Raw genomic sequence first — 22177 nt, 5'->3', positions numbered from 1 at the left:
TTGTGAGCCACCATGTGGTTGCTGGGATTTGAACTCCGGACCTTCGGAAGAGCAGTCGGGTGCTCTTACCCACTGAGCCATCTCACCAGCCCGAGAACCCATTCTTGAAAGTTAATCCCCTCACCCCAACATACATGCTGTTATATATGTATGCCTCCCGAGTGAGGAACACATTTGCACTTAGCCACTTTGTAGTAAATCATGTGTAATTAAAAAATTTTTTTTTCTTTTTTGGTGAGGTTCACATGTCCATTTTCCTTCCCCCACAATCCAGAAATAGTGTTTACATTTGTAAAGTGATTCTTGTCAGTCAAGGTGGGGCTCTACTTTTGTTTTTATTGTGTGTGTATGTGTACAATTTTATTTTTAGACAATACCTCACTGAAAGTGTGAGCATGTATCTTTTTTTTTTTTTTGCTCAGTAGGGCTGCTTGAGATTTTATTTATTTATTTTTGTTTTTTTTGAGATAGAGCCTCTATGTAGCCCTGGCTGACCCAGAAGCCCATCATGTCTAGACCAGAATGGCCTTGAACAGAGATCCTCCTGCCTCTGCCAGCCCAGTGTTCAGGGTAAAGGGGAGTCCACTACACCTGGCAGTTTTTATAAAGAGACTCTGTGTCAACAAGCTGATGTGAGGCCTAGGTGTTGAGCAGGTTCAGATCTTTTGAAAAAAGAGCTTTTAGTCGTCTCCCTGTCCCCCTCCCCCATTTCACTCCTCTCTGTTGTTGTGCTTCTGTGTCAGTAAGTGGCAGCCTGAGAGGAAGACCAGCATATTCTCTTGAACTGGATTCTAAAGTCCTTCAGTAGAGTATGCTAGAGGACAGAGGAGATGTGGACCCTAACATGCAGAGGAGTCCAGTGAGGGCTGAGGATTCCTGTGTTCAAGCTTTCTGCCATCGAGCTCCATGTTTGAGTGACACAGTTTGATTTCTCATGAGACCCTCACATCCATGGTAAGAAGCAATCCTGAAAGGAGGTGGCTTGTCTGAAAGGATTTTTAGCTACAGTCATACTCAGAAGTAGCAGTTGGAATTTCATGGTCCCTAGGGCTGCTTTGAACTTGACATGCCAGTAATAGAGAGCTTTGCTCTCTGAGTGACTGAGTACATGGTGTATTTCCACATTTACAACTGTGATGTTTGTTCCGGTAGCCCTGGTTCCTCTGTTTTCTAGATATATAAGGCCCCTCCTGCATTGCCCACACGTGGCACCTGGAAATAACCCCACATTGGCAGATGGTCCTGGAGGAGCGAAACTGTTCTCTTGAGAACCACTGCCTCCCATTCTCTCCAAACATGACATCTAGGCTTATGTTAGCAAGTGATTGAAGAAAACTGGCAAATCAGTACTGCTTGGTGTCTCTTATTATTTAAAAATTTATTTTATTTTTTGCTGGGCCTAGGACTACATCTAGAGTGCTCTGTTATGCTCAGCAAGTACATCTTCATTAGCCTTTCATCCCTAGCCTCTTGCCTGGTAAATTTTAGTGTTGCTCACGTGAGAATTTAAAGCTTCTCAAATAGTCTTGTTATGTTCCCCTACACACACATCCTGTATCACTGAGGGACAGTGGTGGACAGGCAAAGTTTGATAATTGGTGTCTTCGTCTTATTTTTGAGACAGGCTTTCTTTTTGAATCTGGTTCGGCTAGACAGTCTGGTCATCAAACCCCAGGGATCCTCCTGCCTGGGATTATAAACCGTCACTGCTCCTTTTCTTTTCTTTTCTTTTCTTTTCTTTTCTTTTCTTTTCTTTTCTTTTCTTTTCTTTTCTTTTCTTTTCTTTTCTTTTCTTTTTTTTTTGTGGGTGCTGGGGATTAGATTTGGGTGTTGATGTTTGCATAGCAAGCACTGCTCAGTACGCCACCTTCCCAGCCCCAACACTTTTTGGTCAGTTTTGTTTTTTCAATTAATTTACTTATTCATTTTACATCCCGATTGATGCCCCCTGCTCCTGGTCTCCCCCAAGTCTCTCTCCCTACTTTTTCTTCACATTTTAGCTGCATATTTCAACCAGTCTTTGAGCTATTTAAAACTAGCATTTTGTGGGCAGTCTCAATGAAAGCCTGTTTTATTGTGAGCCTCTAAAATCCTCACATATTTATGACCGAAGCCAGAAATGTCAGTGGATCTGCTTTACAGAGCAGGAGCCAGAAAGAATCCTTTTGGGCCCCACCCTCTCTAATTTTAGGCACTCATTCAGCCTGAGGCTCTGCTGCTGTGACCCTGCTAACATGGGCTTTGTTTTAGAGCCTTTTCTGCTTGTGACCGCTGGCTGGAGTTGGAAGTTAGAAGGAATGAACTGACTTGTTCTTGTCATTGAGTAAATCACTACAGACAAACTTTAGTAAGAATGGGAGGAGTGAGCCAGGTAGAGAGGGACATCTTTCTCAATTGACAGCTGAAAGAAAAAAAACCAAACAAGGCTCAGCTGACGTCAGCACCTTTGCAGACTCTTGTGTCCACACTCGCAACTTGTCTGCTGAGAGCTCTGTGCTGAGGATGGTAGCCTCTGTTTTTGTCCCAAAGCAAACAAGATGGCACAACCTGCCACAATGGGGACTGGGGCGAGAGTGAGGTTATTTGAGCCACTCACTGTGGTGCTTCTTTGGGACTTTGCATCTCTTTGAGAGAAAGTATGTCAGACTTTTCAAGTATCTTGTTTGCTCTGGCTTGTCCATGGGAGAGGCCTGATGGTAAAAGTCATTGAGGTTACTCTGACTGGGAACGGCTAATTTGCCGTACTTGCTGGAGGCCTGCCTGGTTGCCTGTTTTCATAAACACTGTCATTTCTAGCCTCCATTGATTTTAACCTCCTTAAAACTTACCTGCTTTTTTGAAAGATGGCCATGAATTTGTATAGAATTGTTCTACTGAGTCTCACCTGTATGTATATGTTTGTGTGCCATGTGTGTGCAGTGCCTTTGGAAGTCAGAATTAGACACTAGATCCCATGGAACTGGAGTTACACATGGCTGTGAGCACCATGTGGGTGCTGGGCAACAAACCCATTCGTTGGAAGAGAAGTAAGTGCTGTTAGTCACTGAGCCAACTCTCCACACCCCCACCTTTTGATTTTTGTTGCCGTTGCTGCTGTGTTGGATATAGAGTTTCTGTAGCTTTGGTTGTCCTGGTCCTAGGCCAGTTGTGTAGACCAGCTGGCCTGAAACTCACAGAGATTATCTGCCTCTGAGCCACCACATCTGACTTTTATTTTTAAATTGTTTTACGTGTATGAGTTATCTTGCTTATATACTAGTTGCCCATGCAACCCGTGTGTGCCTGGTGTCTGTGGAGGCCAGAAGAGGATGTTGGATTTCCTGGACCTGTAGTTCCAGTGATTTTGAGCTGCCAGGTGGGCATTGGGAATAGAATCCAGGTCCTCAACAAGAGCAAGGAGTACTGGTAACTGCTGAGCCCCTCTTCAGTTCACCCTGACCCCCATTTTTGACTTACAAAGAAATTTGGCTTTGTAGTTTCTTCTAAGTTAAAGAATAAGAAGCTGGCAGAGGTGACATACACTTTTTTTTTTTTTTTTTTTTTTTTTTGACAGGGTTTCTCTGTGTAGCCCCGGCTGTCCTGTAACTCACTTTGTAGACCAGGCTGGCCTCAAACTCAGAAATCCCCCCGCCTCTGCCTCTTGAGTGCTGGGATTAAAGGTGTGTGCCACCACGCCCGGCAGTGACATACACTTTTTTTTTTTTAAAAAAAGATTTACTTATTTATCTATTTATTATATTTAAGTACACTGTAGCTGTCTTCAGACACTCCAGAAGAGGGCATCAGATCTTGTGACAGATGGTTGTGAGCCACCATGTGGTTGCTGGGATTTGAACTCCGGACCTTCGGAAGAGCAGTCGGGTGCTCTTACCTACTGAGCCATCTCACCAGCCTGTGAGATGACACTTTTAATCCCAGCACTTGGGAAGCAGAGGCGGGTGGATTCCTGAGTTGAGTGAGGCCAGCCTGGTGTACAGAGTGAGTTCCAGGACAGCCAGGGCTACATAGAGAAACTCTATCCTAAGAAAGCACAAAAAACAAAGCTAAGCACGAGTCTTGCGTGTGTGCGAGCTATGTAGAAGCTCCCAGCAGCATGTCTCTCTGCAGCATGCTGGGCTCCTGTGCCCTCCACTGGCACCAGTGTGGTCCCAGGGCAGGACAGGGTCTATTCAAGTCACTCTAGAATGTGGTTGATGCAGTGATTTTCTGGCTTAGAGTCTGTAATTAGATGAAGCTCCTAATAAACCTTACTCAAACAGATTCCTGCTTTGTTCTCATTTGGAGAAAGAACCACCAACAGTGAGAAATCCCTCCTGTCAGTCAAGTAGGGAAAACGTTTGTCTCCTCAGCCTGCTGCCTTTAACAGCAGCAGTTCCTGGTGTCACTCTCCATCGCTTTCAGCTTTTCACAGACTCGAGGCCAGAGGCCATTACCATGTCCTATAAATGTTAATAAGCATGACATATTGCCAGTTCTTTGCAAAATGAACACATATTGCATGGATATTGTAAATCATTAAATCACTGTAGGATCTGCAGGCCAGGACATGGCAAACCAACTAAGGAACTCTAAGCCTTGTAACTGTCAGCGTGATACATATTGCACATGTGGCTTTGGTACCTGAGGGAGTGCCAGGACTGACTGAACTCAGCAATCACTTTACCCCCTCTACAGTTTAGCTTTTTTCCTTTCTCTCACTACTTTGAGGTAAATCTTTAGACCTTGTAGCACTGACTTAGCTACACTGAAAGCTGTTTGTAAGTTGTTCATTTTTGTTGAGAGTAGCCACATCCCACATTGAAGTATAAGTTCAGGTTGCATCTGCTGCTCTCTCTGGAGCCAGATATTGAACAAGAACTGGTTTCTGCTCTCAGTTTTTCTTCTCTCCATATCTGCAGTCAGACCTGCTCAAGGCCCTACATTACCCCCTCCAGTGCAGCTGCAGGGAAGGGTGAGCTCTAGTGGCTCCTCTTTAGGCTCTGCTCCTCAACTGGCTGTCCCATCTGACAAGCATTCCAGAGGTGGTGGTGGGACCATTTACCTTTATAGGAAGCAAACTGCCATATATACCTGTATATCCCAGATAGGGAGGTCTGGTTGGATGTGGGGTAGACAGGCCTCAGTTGCAAGACCATTTAGAAGTCATGAGAAAGAGAAGAGGCAGCTGCTGTGGTCTAACCCTTTCTGTTTCAGAGAGAAATGAACAGGAAATACCATTTGGCATGGTCATTGTTGTATCAAAGTTCTGCCTTTTGAATGACTTTCCAGAACTGAGAAACACTTTTCTGAGTCCCCTTTCACTGCACTAACAATGTTTTATACCAAGCAAGGGGTGGGTGGCCAGATTTACTACAAGACCAGTCATTAACATTCATTAATCTTTATTGAAGTTTTAAAATTTTTATTTGTTTTTTTTTTTGTTTGTTTGTTTGTTTCTTGAGACAGGTTTCTCTGTGTAGTCCTGGCTGTCCTGGAACTTGCTCTGTAGATGAGGCTGGCCTCGAACTCAAGAGATCTGTCTACCCTTCCCCCACCCCCATCTCTCTCTCTCTCTCTCTCTCTCTCTCTCTCTCTCTCTCTCTCTCTCTCTCTCTCTCTCTCTCTCTCTCTCTCTCTCTCTCTCTCTCTCTCTCTCTCTCTCTCTCTCTTTCTTTCTTTCTTCATTCTTAGTTTGGAGCACTGGGGATGGAACCCAGGACTTGTACCCCAGGTAAGGGTTGTTTCAGGAAATATCACTCCTAGTCCTTGTTCTTGCTCTTTGGAAGACATAATCACTTCCTGGGTTACCCGACTCCAGGTGCTTCAGTAGGACTCTGGTGGTGTCTTCGCCAAGCACATACTCTTAGCACGGTCTGCAGCTCTCCATCTCTGGAAGACTAGAAGTAATTACTGATGGTGATGTCCATGGGAGACTAGAGTTCATATACCGATGGCGATGTCCTCGAAAGACTAGAGATTACATACTGATGGCGATGTCCGTGAATTTTTTTTTTTTTTTTTTTTAAAGATTTATTTATTTATTTATTATATGTAAGTACACTGTAGCTGTCTTCAGCCACTCCAGAAGAGGGCATCAGATCTTGTTACGGATGGTTATGAGCCACTATGTGGTTGCTGGGATTTGAACTCCGGACCTTTGGAAGAGCAGTCAGGTGCTCTTACCCACTGAGCCATCTCACCAGCCCTGTTTTTTTTTTTTTTTTTCTTCAGTCCCTTTACCATGGAAAGCCCAAATTTACTTTGTGAATGAGTCAGCTGTCAGCAGGGTTTAGTTTGAGTTAAGTTTCTGTCTGAGCAAGACCCATCTCTCTGGGGTAAATAATTGTCCATCCTCCCCTGAGGACTTGTACAGACACAGGTTTTCTGGTATTTATACTGCTGAAAGTGGAGCTGTGGCTCAAGATAGAATTTTTCAAACTGCTAAGAATAGAGGTTCAATATACAAGTTCTAGAAAATTGCCTTTATGGTGTTTTGTTTTGTTGTGTTGTGTTTTGTTTTTGTTTTAAAGACAAGGTTTCCTTGTGTAGTCCTGGCTGTCCTGTCCTAGTCCATGCTGGTCTTCTTGAACTGACAGATCTACCTGTTCCTGCCTCTCAAGTGTTGGGATTAAAGTCATGCACAGCCACACCTGGCTCACTGAGAAGTGCCACTACTTTTAAGTGCAGGATGGATCATGAAAACACATGCTTTCCTTGTAAAAAAATGAGATTGGCAGATCACACGAGATTGGGTAGGATTTGGATTGGGTAATCCCCAAATGCTGTGATTTCTCGCGAGTAAACAGGCTTTGGAGCTTCTTGCTGTCTGTAGCCTTTCTCAGGCTCCTTTCCTGAAGCTTGTTTGCATGTGGCCTGGGAAGGTGAGGAGATGGGAAGTCAACGAGGCCACTTGTTAGCAGTCTAGGTGAAAGGACGATGGCGCAAGATGGACCTTTGTCTCAAAGGAAGATTTGGGTTGTTTCATTATCTTTGTCATTTTTTTCAGTTTTGGAGACTAAAATACTGTTAACATAAAACTGTTAAAGATTCATTTATCTTAATGTGTGCATGTTTGTGCCCGCAGGGGTTTATGGGTACCATGTGTAGGTGGCAGTGGTGGCCAAAAGCGTGGAGTTCAGGCAGCTGTGAGCAGCCTGATGTGAGTGCGAAGAGCTGAACCTAGGTCTTTTTGCATGAGTAGCATATGTTCTTCCTCTGAGCCAGCTCCAGCTCCTTGCTTGAGTTGTCACTGAATTTAGGTTTTCAATCTACTTGGTATGTGATAAGTTATTGTATATTAATGTATATATACATGTGTTTTCATACCTGTTTTTTATCTCCATCTCTAGTGGTATAAGAGGATATAGTATGAGAGAGAAAGAATTAGATTATGTCTTGGTTTCTTATTTATATTTATTGTGTGTGGTATGCACATTTGCCGTATCATGCCTATGGAAATTAGAGGACTATTTGGGGAGTTGTTCTCTCTTACCATGTGAGTTCTGGGATCAAACTAAGGTCATCAGGCTTTTGTAGCAAGCCATGTAACCTGCTGAGCCAGCTCAGTTGATTTGCTTGCTTGCTTTTTTCTTTTTCCAGGGTTTCTCTTTGTAGCCTTGGCTGTTTTGGAATTCATTATGTAGATCAGGCTAGCCTGAAACTCAGAGATCTGCCTGCAACTGCTACAAGCAGGGATAAAAATTTAAATGGGGGGGGGAGGGGGAGAGAGAGATAGAGATAAGTGGGGCAGTGGTAATGTCCTCTTTAATCCCAGTTTGGGAATCAGTGAGTTATTACAGAATAGTCAGGCNCCCCCCCCCCCGTGTGTCTTATGCGTTGTATGCTACATGAATATAGTACCATCAAGGGCATTGGATCTTCTGGAACTTCTGGAATTTATAGGTCATCGGGAGCTGCATGGGTGCTGGGAACCAAACCTATGCCCTCTAGAAGAGCAACAAGTTCTCTTAACTGCTTAGCCATCTTGCCACGCCTACTCCCCACAGCTTTTTTAAGGCAAGGGCTCACTTAGCCCACCTGGCCTTAATCTTAGTTTAGAGCCAAGGCTCGCTTTGGCCTTGCCTCTATCTCCTGGGTGAGGGGATTACACACTTGGGCTATATATTTCTGATACAAACAAATCTTCAGCAGAAAATCTGATAGGAATAATTAACCCATTATACCTCATATATCACATATGCATATCAAGCCTTGAATGAAATTTCTCTTTTCATTAAGCTTTGTGCCTGTGTGTGAGAGTACCCACATGGAGCAGGAGGATGTGGGTGTCTTCCTCAGGTCACCATTTGGCTGTAGTATCTATGTCTGTGTGTAGGTTTGTATAAATGAGCCAGAGGAAGCCAGCTGTTGGGCCCTGAAGCTAGAGTTACAGGCACTGTAAGCTCCGGTGTAGGTGCTGAGGGCTGGCTGGAATCTTCTGCAAGATTTACTTATTTTATATATGTTAGTATTCTGTAGCTGTCTTCAGATACCAGAAGAGGGTATTGGATCCCATGAGCTACCATGTGGTTGCTGGGATTTGAACTCAGGACCGCTAGAAGAGCAGTCAGTGCTCTTAACTGCTAAGCTATCTCTCCAGCCCAAGAGACACATTTTATTTGTTTTTCTTAAGGTTTATTTATTTATTATATGTAAGTATGCTGTAGCTGTCTTCAGACACTCCAGAAGAGGGAGTCAGATCTTATTACAGATGATTGTGAGCTACCATGTGATTGCTGGAATTTGAACTCAGGACCTTCAGAAGAGCAGTTAGTGCTCTTAACCTCTGAACCATCTCCCCAGGCCAATTATTTATTTATTTTTAAGATTTATTTATCTATTATATGTAAGTACACTGTAGCTGTCTTCAGACACTCCAGAAGAGGGTGTCAGATCTCGTTAAGGAGGATTGTGAGCCATCATGTGGATGCTGGGATTTGAACTCAGGACCTTTGGAAGAGTAGTTGGTGCTCTTAACCATTGAGCCATCTCTCCAGTGCCCCCACCCCAAATATTATATTTAAATATTAAATTAATAAAAACACATCAACTAATCATTTGGCATATGTTTTTTTACATTAACATGAGAAATGAAACAATTCTATCATAGTAAAAAAAAAACATTGTATACATCTGAGATCACATAGTGTCTTTAAGTAGGCCATTCCATTATAGTCCAATACAGGGCCGGGAGGATCTACAAAAACACAGCACACATGCCAAAAAACAAGAACTAAAAACCATGAGGTTACTGTCCCCCCCCCCCCCCCCGAGGATTGACAGTGACTAGAAGCCACAAAAACTGCCAGAAAGTAAAGTGCTTGTCCCTTCTGACACACAGTAGTGCTCCAGGCCTTTGGTCTGTGGTATCCAGACAGGAACTGTGGGAGAGGAAGACTGGCCAGGATACTGCTTGACCGAGTTCCCTGAGGCCAGGAAGAGGCAGCACTCAAACCTGGTGTCACTGTGATCCTGTGTTGGCTCCATGGACTGTCTTATGCTACTCACTCTGAAGGCAGGGTCAGATCTGCTGCCCTCCATGGAAGGAACCAGAACGCGTCTGTCTCTTCTGCTGACTCGCCTGATACGTGGGTCAGGGGTGCACCCCGTATACTTCTTTTTTTAAAGATTTATTCTATTTTTGTGCATATGGTTGTTTTGCTTGAATGTATGTCTGTGCACCACTTCTGAATGTATGTGCACCTGGTGCTCTTGGAGGCCAGAAGAGGGTGTCACATATCCTGGAACTGGAATTACAGGCAGTTAGTGTGAGTCACCAGGTGGTTGCTGGAAATCAAATCTGGGTCCTCTGGAAGAGCAGTTAGTGCTCTTACCCATTGATCCTTTTCTCCAGCCCCTAACGTGGGTTTTTGTGGACATTTAATCCTGGCTATTGCTAGTGTTGTTCTGGTTTTTTGTTTTGAGATAGTCTGTTTAGGCTGGTCTCAAATTTGTAATCCTTCTGCCTTGGCCTTCCTAATACTGAGAGTATAGGCCTGTACCACTAGGCCTAGTGAAAATATTTCTTTGAGAGTTTCTTTTGTTCCTTTATTGTGTTTTTGTGTTGCTTGTGTGCAGTGCTGTGTGGAGATAGAGGACAGATTGTAGGCTTTGCTTTTTTATTTACCATGGGGGTCTCTGGGATAGAATTTAGGGTAGGCTTGACAGGAAGTACCTTAATCTACTATGCCATCTTGAAGGTCTCAAATGGATATGCTTTCTTTCTTCTTTTTGGTTTTTCGATACAGGGTTTCTCTGTGTAGCCCTGGCTGTCCTGGAACTCACTCTGTAGACCAGGCTGGCCTCAAACTCAGAAATCCATCTGCCTCTGCCTCCCGGCTTTCTTATTTTTAATTAATTAATTTATGTGTATCAGTGTTTTCCCTGTGTACCACTGTTGCCTGGTGCTTCCAGATCCTTTGGAACTAAGTTACAGAGAGGTTTTTTTTTTTGTTGTTTTGTTTTTGTTTTGTTTTGTTTTGTTTTCGAGACAGGATTTCTCTGTGTAGCCCTGGCTGTCCTGGGACTCACTTTGAACTCAGAAATCCGCCTGCCTCTGCCTCCTGAGTGCTGGGATTAAAGGCGTGCGCCACCATGCCCAGCTGTTACAGAGAGTTTTTAGTAGCCTTATGGATGCTAAGAATTAAACCTTGGTCCTCTGACAGGGCAGTCAGTGCTTTTAACAGCTGAGCCATCTCTCTAATCTAGTCCCACTCTCAAAGGTTTGTTTTAAAATGTGGGTTATGGGGCTGGAGAGATCCTCAGTGGTTAAGAGCACTGACTGCTCTTCCGAAGGTCCTGAGTTCAAATCCCAGCAACCACATGGTGGCTTACAACCACCCATAATGAGATCTGATGCCCTCTTCTGGTGTGTCTGAAGATGGCTACAGTGCACTTACATATAATAATAAAATAAAATTTTGAGCAAGAGCCATCAGGGACTGAGCGAGTGGAGTTGACCAAAGCGAGCAGGGCTGACTGAAGCGAGCAGAGGTCCTAAATTCATTTCCCGACAACAACCACATGAAGGCTCACAACCATCTGTACAGCTACAGTATACTCATATACATAAAATAAATAAATCTTTTTTTAAAATGTGGGTCATGCTATGACAGTAATCTTTTCGAGCTGTTTTGGTTTGTGAGTTGTTGACCTAAGAGAGCAAATTAGAAGATGAGTAGTGTGTGTATTTCTGTGAGTGTATGCACATGCGTGCAGATGTGTGTGCTGTGTATAGAGTCCAGAAGACAGCACTGGGATTTCTCCACCTGTTCCTTAGAGGTGGGACCGCTTCCTAAACCGTGGGCTCATGCTTTCTCAGCTAGGTTGGAAGTCAGCAATCCTGTCAGAGCTGGGGTAGCAGACATGTGTGGGATCTTGTTATGTCAATGTAGGGATCCGAATTCTAGTCTTTATGATTAGACAACAAATGCTCTTACTGCTGAGCCCCATCTCCAGCCTTAGTCTGTATTTTCTCAAGTCATCAATTCTGAGGTTAAAGTTCCCTCTTGATGTATATGAAAATGAAACTGGGTTTCCTGTCTTCTGTGACCATAGTTCAGCCGCACTGTAATGTTAGGTTGGAGATATCTGAATGTTTTCTGGTCCTCATTTGCTTCCTCTAGACATCCACTTCCCTCACCTTTCCTAGGTTTTCCCCATGATTCTATACACTGTGTGGATTCTTAGATTTCCTGATGGATGTCCAGGGGTAGAGTGCTTGGCTGTTTGTATCAGTGTCCAGGGCCTGAACCATCCTTTGTATGATTTTGTGTTGCAGAAAGTATAGCTTCTACCATTGAGCTCAATGCACTGTGTGTGAAACTGGAAAGAAAACCAATGTATAAGCCTGTGGACCCCCACTCTCGGATGCAGTCCACCTACAGCTATGGCATGCGTGGAGGTGCCTACCCCCCCAGGTATGTGCTTGGCGTGGAAGTAGTTGGGTTTTCCTGAAAGTGGTGTCTATGAATTGTGACATGAGTAATGATTTGTTCTGCCTTAGGTTCACCTCGGGATGTAAGGTGTGCCTTTGGTACTGTGCTGGGACTGTTCAAGCCTTTGCAGAGGGCCCAAGCCGGTTGCTCAGGGGCAGCTGCATTTACACCCTTTGCTTTGTGGATTCCCTCAGCACATGCTCCTGAAAGTCTTCTCTGACATTGTACTTTGTGAAATACTGAGTCTAAGTAATAATGCTCAGAAGTGTCAGAGCCAGAGTGGTCGCAGACTGCCTACAATCCCTAGAGCTCCAGAGGTGGAAGCAGAAAGATCATCTGCTAAGTAGAAGCCTGGCCAGCCTGGGCTACATAAATTCTTGTCATATGTTCAAACCTTTGCTGTCAGGAGTGAGACATTAGTGAACAGATCAGTGATGGCGCAGAAGTTTCATTTTCCACCCATCCTCTGATGAGGTGCAGGAGGGCAAAGCCTCAAAAATACAGGTTTTGAAGTAGAAGGAACCAGACTCTTTTGGACTTGGTGCTGCTGAGATTTCCAAAATGAGGGTCGTTTCCAAAAGATGTCACCCTTAAAATTCCCAGACTCCTTGAGAGATGTGCAAGTGTACACTGAAAGCTTGAGAAAGGAAAGCAAGCTAAGTTTGTCTGGCCAGCACCTACATCCATTTGGGCGCTGTCAGTATGGCCTATTGTGGAGCGTCAGATGTGTACATAGCATTTGTCAGCTACTAGCTTGATGTAAGTGTGACTCCGGTGCTCTGCCTACTCACAGTGTGGCAGCTTTTGTAGTACTGACCAGGAGGTATTTCTAGCTATGAGCATGGTGACAAGACCAGAGTACAGAAAGAGTGGGTTTTGCTGAAGAAGGTCTGGCTGACTTAGCAGATGGAGACTGAGAGAGACCCATCCTTGTGTTTTTAGATACTTTTACCCATTTCCAGTCCCACCTTTACTCTACCAAGTTGAGCTCTCCGTGGGCGGACAGCAGTTTAACGGGAAAGGAAAGATGAGACCACCCGTAAAACACGATGCCACTGGCCGAGCGCTGAGAACTCTGCAGAGTGAGCCCCTGCCAGAGAGGCTGGAGGTAAGGTGGACGAGGTCTTGAGACACCTCACTGACTTCCCAGCTGCTGCGGCTGTTTGTACTACTGGGTAATTGCCATCCAGACTCTGTGGCTGGGAGAGTGTCCCCTGAATGTCTCAGCAGGAAATCGAATGGCCTTTGCCTTCCCCCTGGCAATGGCGTATAGGGCACGTGGTGGGTGTGGGAAGGCGGGGCTCTTGAGGTGAGTGTCAGATCTCAGTGCTGACACCTATGCTCTTGGAGCTGCTGATTGGTGTTCTTTTTGGTTTTTGTTTTTCCTGTCTAGCTCTGGCTGATCTAAACTCACAATGTAAACCAAACTGGCCTTGAACTCACAGAGCTCTGCCTGCCTTTGCCTCTTGAGTACTGAAATCAAACCTGTGAGCCACCACGCCCAGCTAGAAGCCATGATTTGTGGTGTTAAATTAAGAGTATTTGTGACCTTTGGCCCACCACCATTTTCTGTAGAAATGCTTTTAGTCTTTTGCTAGCACATTATCCTAGAACATGGTACATGTATTTTACTCACAGATCTGCAGCGTGAGCAGGGCTAGATGTGGTGGCTTGCTGCTCTACATAGTTCTTCCTCTAAGCTCACCAGGACGTCACCAGCTTGGGAGGACTTAGTAGAAAAATGGCTCCCCCTGGCAGGGCACCTTAGTCTCTGGGTAGTGTCCCTCTTACAGGGACTGTTGGTATCTCCTCACAGTTTGGTGAATGCACCTCAAGAATGAGAATCCTTATAGACAGGGAATGGAAGCCAGTTATTAAAACCAGTTCTCTGAAACCGCAGCCTGGCTTCTGTCATGTTTCTAGGATAGGCAGTCCCAGAGCTAAAGGAGCAAGGTAAGGAGGCTCGTCATCTCAACTCGAGTATATGTGTTATCCAATGACTGCTGGGGCATTCACAGTGTGGAAAGCCCACTTCTAGAAAGGGGTGTTGAAGAATTTGGGATCTTTTCTTTGTTTTAGCTACTGCTGAAGGTTAATGTTAATATTATTAGCCATGGGTTGTGATGTAAAACTACAGGGTAGAAAAGGAATCTTAGGAGTTTTTTGTTTTGTTTTCCTGTGACTGGAGAGGAAGTAATTCTTTTTTTTTTTTTTTTTATTTATTTTATGTATATGAGTACACTGTAGCTGTACAGATGGTTGTGAACCTTAATGTGGTGTTTGGGAATTGAATTTTGGACTTCTGCTAACTCTGGCCCAAAGATTTATTTATTATTATAAGTACACTGTAGCTGTCTTCAGACATACCAGAAGAGAGCATCAGATCCTATTATAGATGGTTGTGAGCCGCCATGTGCTTACTGGGATTTGAACTCAGGACCTTCAGAAGAGCAGTCAGTGCTCTTAATCACTGAGCCATCTCTCCTGCCCGAGTAAGTAATTCTTAAGTTGACTGTAGTTGCTTGACCAGCTCCATGCCAGTGAGAGACTTACCTCCAGGGTGGATGCAGCCTATGGATGGCACCAGCTGGTCTGGCTCCCTCATAGTCAAATTTCAAACCAAACTTTGTAGGTCTTCAGCTTTCTAAGGCACTTGGAGGAAAGATTACTTTTAAGATCTAGCCAAGGAAAGCAGGCATAAGGGCTAGGGAGGGGTGGCTGTTTAGGAGGCTGAAGTAGCATTGTCCCTTGGGTCCCAGAGTCTGAGTCCGGCTTGGGCAGGGCGGCAAGCACATGAAGAAAAGAAGGCCAGAGCTCTTGCTGTTGAGGAGGAAGGAAGCGTCTGAGCACTGGCCGAGTGATGCTGGGGAAGCTGGCAGATGAAGGAGCCCTGGCTGGGAAGGAAGCAAACTGTTGTTGAGGAGTGGGAGAAAGAATTGCAATGGATCTAGAGTAAACAGATGTTTATTCTGGAGTCTTCTGGATTGTTCCCATGGATTGTACCCAGGAGCTTGGTTTCTGGTATCTTACTTGATCTTTATGGCTGGCTTGTCTACTGTCCTGTGGGCGAGTAGTCATTTGATGAACTGACCCACACAGAAAAGCCTGGCTAGTCCTGCCATGGCCTGTTAGCAAGTTCAGCCAGGAGTTCCTGTCAGGACTAATCCTGGAAATAGAAGTTGACAAATTTGGCAAAAGAAACCAGCAGTGTGAAGCCAGAAGCTCTGGTGAGGTCCTGGACTGCTGGTGCTGCTGGTCTATCCTCTCCTGAGTCTGTTGAACTTTGTAGAATTCATGTTGTCAGATCAGAGAGGTAGCCTGGGCCCTCTGAGCCCTCCTGGCAGGAGGACTGGTGAGCCTTGGTACCAAGGTGGACTGTACTTTGGTCAAGGAGACTGTATTGGCTTGTGCCTTGGCTGTTTGCCTGCTGTACTGTATGAGCCAAGGCTGTTGGGCATTTTGTTCCATTGCATTCTTTACAGACATGGTTTCCAGGGCCTCTGTAGTATGCTTGTGCACCAACCACAGAGCACTTCCCTCCAGCCGCCTGGCTTACAGACTTAGCCATGCTTACTCTCCTTCCACACTGGTGCCTTCCACAGCAAACCAGGCCCACTGCACCTGAAGGCGTGCTGCTGTGGTTTGTTAGTGACTTTACTAGCTGGACTCTGCAGGGTTTGAGCTGAGGCTTGAGGTTTAATACCATGTGGCCTTGGTCTCTGGTTCATTGTTAAGTATGTAGAGTTAACGTTCAGTGCCTTCCAACTGTTGGTGGTTTGACTGAAAGTTAACTTTTTTTTTTTCTTTTTCGTTTTTAAAAAATTTTTGAAATTGTGTCACCTTGCCCGTTCTGGAACTGATTTTGTTGACCAGGCTGTCCTCAAACTCAAAAATCTGCCAGCATCCACCTCCCGAGAACTGGCACTAAAGGCGTGTGTCATCATACCTGGCTCTCAAAACTCTTTTTTTTGTTGTTGTTGTTTGTTTTTTGAGACAGGGTTTCTCTGTGCAGCCCTGGCTGTCCTGGAACTCACTCTGTAGACCAGGCTGGCCTTGAACTCAGAGATCCGCCTGCCTCTGCCTCCTGAGTGCTGCGATTAAAGGCATGTGCCACTATTGCCTTGAAGCTCTTTTTAAAAAGATTTATGTATGTGAGTACACTGTTGCTCTCTTTAGACATCCATTACCATCACAGACAGTTGTGAGCCACCTTGTGGTTGCTGGGAATTGAACTCGGAACCTCTGGAAGAGCAATCTCTGAACCATCTCTCCAGTTCCTTAAAATTGACTCTTATTTAACAATTACTCTTCTGTAGGTAAATGGAAGAGAATCAGAGGAAGAAAACCTCAATAAATCGGAAATAAGCCAAGTGTTTGAAATTGCGCTGAAGCGGAATTTGCCTGTGAATTTTGAGGTAAGCCTATTTCACATGTACAACATTTCTGCACCAAATCCTGTCAGGATTCATTATGGGATCAACTTTCCGTAAATACTGGAGTAGTACTCATAAAGTGGCCCTTCAGCTGACAGCTCAGCCCTTCCACTGAGGAGACCAATAGTTACTGCTTCTTCTCAACTGCGCCATGCTTGCCTTGACACTGGCACCATAGCACACAGGCCCTTTCCCTTCCATTGCTCTAGAAAGCAGCTTCACCTCCCAGATAGTATGTCTCTTACGGTGCAGGCTCAGTCAGACTTGCTGTGTGACAAATACCCCAGAGGAGCAGCCTAGAGGAGGGAGTTTCTCCATAACAGTCTCAGAGGACTCGGGAGAGGGAGGGCGGGCTGGCAGTGCCAGAGCAGAAAGTGCAGGAAAAGAAAACCACTTTCAGTACAGCTTTCAGTGTTAACAGAGAGGAGTAACAAGGAAGGGCCAGGGCCAAGATGGACCCTGAGAGGACTATCCACAGCATCCCACCTTCTCCAAGTGAGCCTCCACCTTCCACTGCCTACTACTTCCCAGAGGCCTGTGTTCAACTTGATAGTCAAGATTGACACTACAGTGGCCCCAAGATCTACAAGGGTTCTTTGAAAGGGACATAGTGTCCTTATTGTTTGTCTATCCTTAGGTTATTATTTTAATAATCATTTCTTAGAGATCTGCTGTTCTAAAGATAGTAATTTCTGGCTTGTCTGTTTAAAATGCAAAATTATATTTCTGTTCTAGACTAGTCCCAGTACACTAGAAAAGAGGAAGCATTTTTTTTAAAGTTTCCCTTGGCAGATGCTTGTTGGTTTGAGATGGGGTCTCACTGTGTAGCCCTAGTTTCTCTAGGACCCATGGAGATCTGCCTGCCTTTCCCTCTTGGGTGCTGAGACTAAAGACGTGCTGTGACACCTGGCCCAATGCCCTGCTTTAATTTTGGCTTTGGGTCTTTTACCTGCGTATGTGTTTGTCCCATGTTACATTCCAGCTAGAGGCCAGTTGAGGCCATGACTCCACCCTGGAGCTGGGGCTGGTTGTGAGTTTGGAAATTGAACCTGCATCCTCTGGAAGAGCATTCAGTGTTCTTAACCATCGAGCCATCTCTCCAGCCTTTGTTTTTTTTGTTTTTGTTTTTGTTTTTGTTTGTTTGTTTGTTTGTTTTTTGAGACAATTTCTCTGTGTAGCCTTGGCTGTCCTAGAACTTGCTCTGTAACCTGGTTGGCCTTGAACTCACAGAGATCTATCTGTCTCTGCCTCTGCCTCCTGAGTGCTGGGATTAAAATTATGAACCACTGTCAGGTGGAGGGTTTTTATTGTAGGTTCTAAGGAGAAATGAACAGCTCATGGAAGGAGGTCTTGAGCTACAGAAGTCTGGGGTCGGTGGGAAGAGTTGAGAGGAGCCAGGGTAGCAGCATGGACTCTGAAATGTGTAACAGACACTTTTGTGAGACTAAAGAGCCGAGAGGCCAGCATGTGCTGTGCTGTGCTGTGCTGTGCTAATAGGCACCACAGGTAGCCATTAGTTTCTTTGGCCAGTGATAAGGGAAATGGCTCCTTTTGGTTCAGGGAAATGCACGTTCCTCAGGAGTGCTGACTTGACTAACTGCCAGACTTTGGAGGAAATGGAGTTTCCTTTAGACCTGACAGGTAGCAAGTGTCTTTAACCCATGGGGTGCTCTTCCAGCCCCCCAAAACTAAAAATTTGTTTTTAAAAAGTGAATTATTATTATGTGTGTAAATGAGTGTACTACAGTACACTGTGCCGGTCAGAGGACAACTGGGAGTCTGTCTTCTCCTTTCGGTGACCGAGGGTCAGGCAGCTCATCAAGCTTGAGCAGCAGGTGCGTTCTCCACCGAGGCGTGTCATTAGTCTGCCTCCTTTTTCTGAAGCGAGGTCTCATACTGGTGTCTTGGGGTCCCCAGTTTAGCTCTGCTGACTGAACCCCAGTGATCCTGTCTTCACTTCCCCATTACTCAGATCACAAGTGTGAAACCACACCAATTGTCCACGTGGATCAGACTCAGGGTTGGGAGGTTCTTCACCCCACTGTGTGCCTGCTTAGCCTCTGACATTTGTTGCTTATGTTAAGCTGCTGTCTTAAGAATTTTTTAACTCGCTGGGCATGGTGGCTCATGCCTTTAATCCCAGCACTTGGGAGGCAGAGGCAGGGGGATTTCTGAGTTCGAGGCCAGCGTGGTCTACAGAGTGAGTTCCAGGACAGCCAGAGCTACACAGAGAAACCCTGTCTCGAAAAACCACGAATATTCTAACTCTTTCTTTATAGTACTCCATTTTACTTCAGAAAATGCATGCTTTAACTGCCAAACTCACCTACTCACCCTTCATCCCATAGCCAAGTGAGGGTGACTTTGTCCTAATATGTGGCAATGCTTGCCTTCCCATTGTGGGGCAGATGTGGATGGAGAGCTGCACTCGGCTCCCCTGTGTGAGGCATGTCCTTGTCCCCTGCTTTGTGAACTAGAGCCTCCTAGTCCTGTATCCTGTCTCCTGTTGTGGAGGTCCTAATGGGCAGGCTGGGGCGGAAAGGAGACATTCATTACCTAGAATGACAGGGCATGTTGCTGGGTGGATGCTAGGTGAGAGCTGTATCCCAAACTCTCCCTGGGTAGTGCCTGTAGGAGAAGGAAAACACACCCTTTCTTAGGGGTAGGATGGGATGAGGATACAGCTGTAGAGACTAGAGGGAGGATGGGCTAGATTAGGCGAGGGTACCTAGCTCCTCAAATCTCTCTGCTCAGGACCAGCTCTGGATTCCTGTTAAGTTTGTCAACTCTTGATGGTAAACATCTGCCCTGCCTGAGTCTCAGAGCTTTTTAGAGCCGTTTGTTCTGGTGGCATCTGGGAGCTAGATTGTGTCTCTTCCTCCTCCACTTTGACACCTGCTTTTAGGAATAGGTAGCATTCAGAGACATCTCAGGCACCCCCTGAAGAAATCGTTGGGTGCCCCCTAGTGATGGTTTTGTAAGGTGTATTTCTTTTCTCTTGGTTGTGATAAAACACATTAACTGGGAGCTTGTTTGGGCTAATGCTTCCAGGGGAGTACAAGTTCATCATGGCAACAAGTGGGTAGGCGTGGCTGGAGGAGCAGGGTGTTTAGAGCTTGTCTCTTCAACACAAACACGAGACAGGTGAGGAGGAAGGAGGATGAGTCTGCTCTGTGCGGTCACAGGAATATACTTCCTCAGTACATTCTGACCTATCCAGACCTTGCCAACAACTGGGGACCATGGGGACATTTGCATTCAAGTGAGCACATGAGGTAGTAATGTAGTTCATCTGCAGATGCTGTTCCTATAAGTATTCCTGCTGAGTAACTGTCCAATCAGAAGGGTCATAGCCACAGCCAGTGTTAGATTGAGTGGGGCTTGCCTTCTTTGTTGCACGTGGCATATGGCCTGGCCCATGCTAGATTCTCAGGAAGTATATATTTTATTTTCTTTCTTGAGACAGGGTCCTGGAACTCACTCTGTAGTCCAGGCTGGCCTCGAACTCAGAAATCTGCCTGCCTCTGCCTCCCAAGTGCTGGGATTAAAGATGTGTGCCATCACTGCCTGGCAGGAAGTATTGCTGAATAATAAACATAGTAGTGCCAGGCTTTGTGTGCAGTCTGTCCTTAGGAATCTGAGTTAGGTGGGCAGAATTTGCTGGCCCCATGTTCACACCAGGCAGCCTAGGTAATGTTTCACATTTAGCATGGTGGAGCCTAGGTGTGAGTAGATGGTGTCAGCACCGCTGAGGGGCCGGCTGGGCTGTGCAGACACAGTGAGCCAACAGTGTTCATATTTCATCTGCGCATGTAGTCAGTGCTGTCCTGGGAAGTTTGCCTGCTCGTCTGCAGGGGCAGGGCAAGGTGAGTGAGGGGCAGGGCAAGGTGAGTGAGGGGCCTCTGGGCTCCTCTCACCTCAGCAGCTGTTTCTCTGACGACATACTTTGTTTTCTGAATAGTTTTTTCAATTTTTTATTTTTAAAAATGTCAAATTTTATAGAAGAGCTTTAAAACAGGACAGGGAATGTGTCCTTCAGTCACTGGTGAGAGAGTACAAGACATTTCAGTGGTAGCTTCCACTATGACCAAGTAGTTGCTTGACCAGATTCCTTTGATTAGAACTGGTCTGTGATTGCAGAGACTTTCAGCTTTGACTATTCCTACAGGAAGCTGAGTATTGCTGTTCTGTGGTGTCTCACATCTGTACTCCGCCTGCACTTTCTCCGTTATTTTGATTTTTTTTTTGCTGTTCTGCCCACAGCTCAGGGCCTTCATTTCAGTCTTGCCTTTTGGTCACTTCATCTGTGACAGTCCTCAGCCTTTGTTTTTCGTGAGCTTAGTGTATTTGAAGGTTTGGTAAGTGGCTTTCATTCTGAGGGAGCAGATTCAGGATGTGCATCTTTTGGTAGCGTCCCTCTGAGCATGGTGCAACACTACTGTCTAGTATGGTAGCTGTTCCGCGTTTTGCATTGACTTAGGATTCTACAGTGGCTATGCTCCTTGGAGGAGTCTCCTTCTCTTGGTTTGTGAGACCTTTTGTGGAGACCCTTGAAGGTTGTATCCTTGTCCCCAGGGTCTGGCAGTCAGTGTCATCTTTAGGGGTGGAAGGAACAGCGACAACTGCCTGAGTGTCCAAGCTGCTGCTGTGCTATAACTAAAACCTGTCCTTCCTCTTCCCGATCCTCTGCCCCTGTGCTCGTAGCGGACCTTAGATCCTGAGTGTGCCAAGCAGTGTGCTCTACCACTTTCAACAAGTGTCCGTCACGCTTTCACTCAGTCTTTCCTTCTGACACAGGTGGCCCGGGAGAGTGGCCCAGCACACATGAAGAACTTTGTGACCAGGGTTTCAGTTGGGGAATTTGTAGGGGAAGGAGAAGGGAAAAGCAAGAAGATCTCCAAGAAGAATGCGGCAAGGGCTGTGCTGGAGCAGCTGAGGAGGCTGCCACCTCTCCCTGCTGTGGAGCGAGTGAAGCCAAGAATCAAGAAGAAAAGTCAGCCCACTTGCAAGGTGAGCGCTTCCCAGGAGACCACAGGAAGGAGAGCCAGCCGCCTGCTCAGCACCACAGGGGACATAATGGATGTTTACAGACACCAAATAGGAGCTATAGGTCGAGGATAAATGAGTGGGTTGAGGAGAAACATGTGCAGGTGTCAGCTTCCTCTGGGGTTGGGCACCACAGCCTGTCGGTCTTTGTGTGGAAGGGGTGGGCTTTTCTTGAGCCAACTCAGCTCAGAGGTCAAGGTGGAAGTAGCATTGCAGGGCCCACAGAGGCTATCCCGAAGACTTGGATGCTTGCATAAAACTTAGTGGCTTAGGTTAATAATAAAAATAATAATACAGCATTCACCACGAGGACTGGAGAGGTGGCTCAGCAGTTATGGCTCCTCTAGCAGAGGACCTGGGTTCACAACTATCTGTAACATCAGTTCTGGGGGATGGCTCCTTACCTTCCTGAGCACCAAGTGCACATGTGATACTGCACGCAGACAAAACACTCACATACATAAGATAAAAATGAATCTTTATTCAAACATTGGCACCTTTTCAGCACTAGAAAGGGACAGGACTTCAGCTAGCCACTCCTTTTTCATCTGGTGTGTCCTGAAAATTACTTCCATCATCCCTGAAAGATGCCATGGGGAAGGAAGGGGCCTTTAGTGTCCTCAGAAGCTTGCAATCCTCCTTCCGCCAGCCTCACCTGGAGGGTTTTTAATTCATAATATTGTTTTATTTTTGCTACTGGGGACTGGATGAGGGCCTCAGGTGTGCTGGCCAAGCAAGGCTCTTCCATTGGGATGTGTCTTCAGACCGAGGGCTTTACAAAGG

At 45.7% G+C, this 22177-nt stretch overlaps 1 protein-coding gene across 2 annotated transcripts in view; it reads left to right on the top strand.

Annotated features, from left to right (window-relative positions):
• Stau1 (staufen double-stranded RNA binding protein 1) overlaps positions 1-22177 on the top strand; it is a 45751-nt gene that overhangs the window by 17222 nt on the left and 6352 nt on the right. Inside the window, exons 2-5 of one of the 2 annotated variants that reach the window (XM_029536205.1) lie at positions 11759-11897; positions 12858-13023; positions 16232-16330; positions 21128-21358. In XM_029536205.1, coding sequence (XP_029392065.1) covers positions 11818-11897; positions 12858-13023; positions 16232-16330; positions 21128-21358 — 576 coding nt within the window. In that variant the 5' untranslated portion in view covers positions 11759-11817. The remainder of the gene's footprint in view (positions 1-11758; positions 11898-12857; positions 13024-16231; positions 16331-21127; positions 21359-22177) is intronic. The other variant, XM_021192007.1, reaches the window with a different exon arrangement.

This window comes from Mus pahari, chromosome 3 (genome assembly GCF_900095145.1).
Source record: "Mus pahari chromosome 3, PAHARI_EIJ_v1.1, whole genome shotgun sequence".
NCBI lineage: Eukaryota > Metazoa > Chordata > Mammalia > Rodentia > Muridae > Mus > Mus pahari.
The sequence above is the reverse complement of the archived record's forward strand: the minus strand, read 5'-3'. Positions and strand labels throughout refer to the sequence as shown.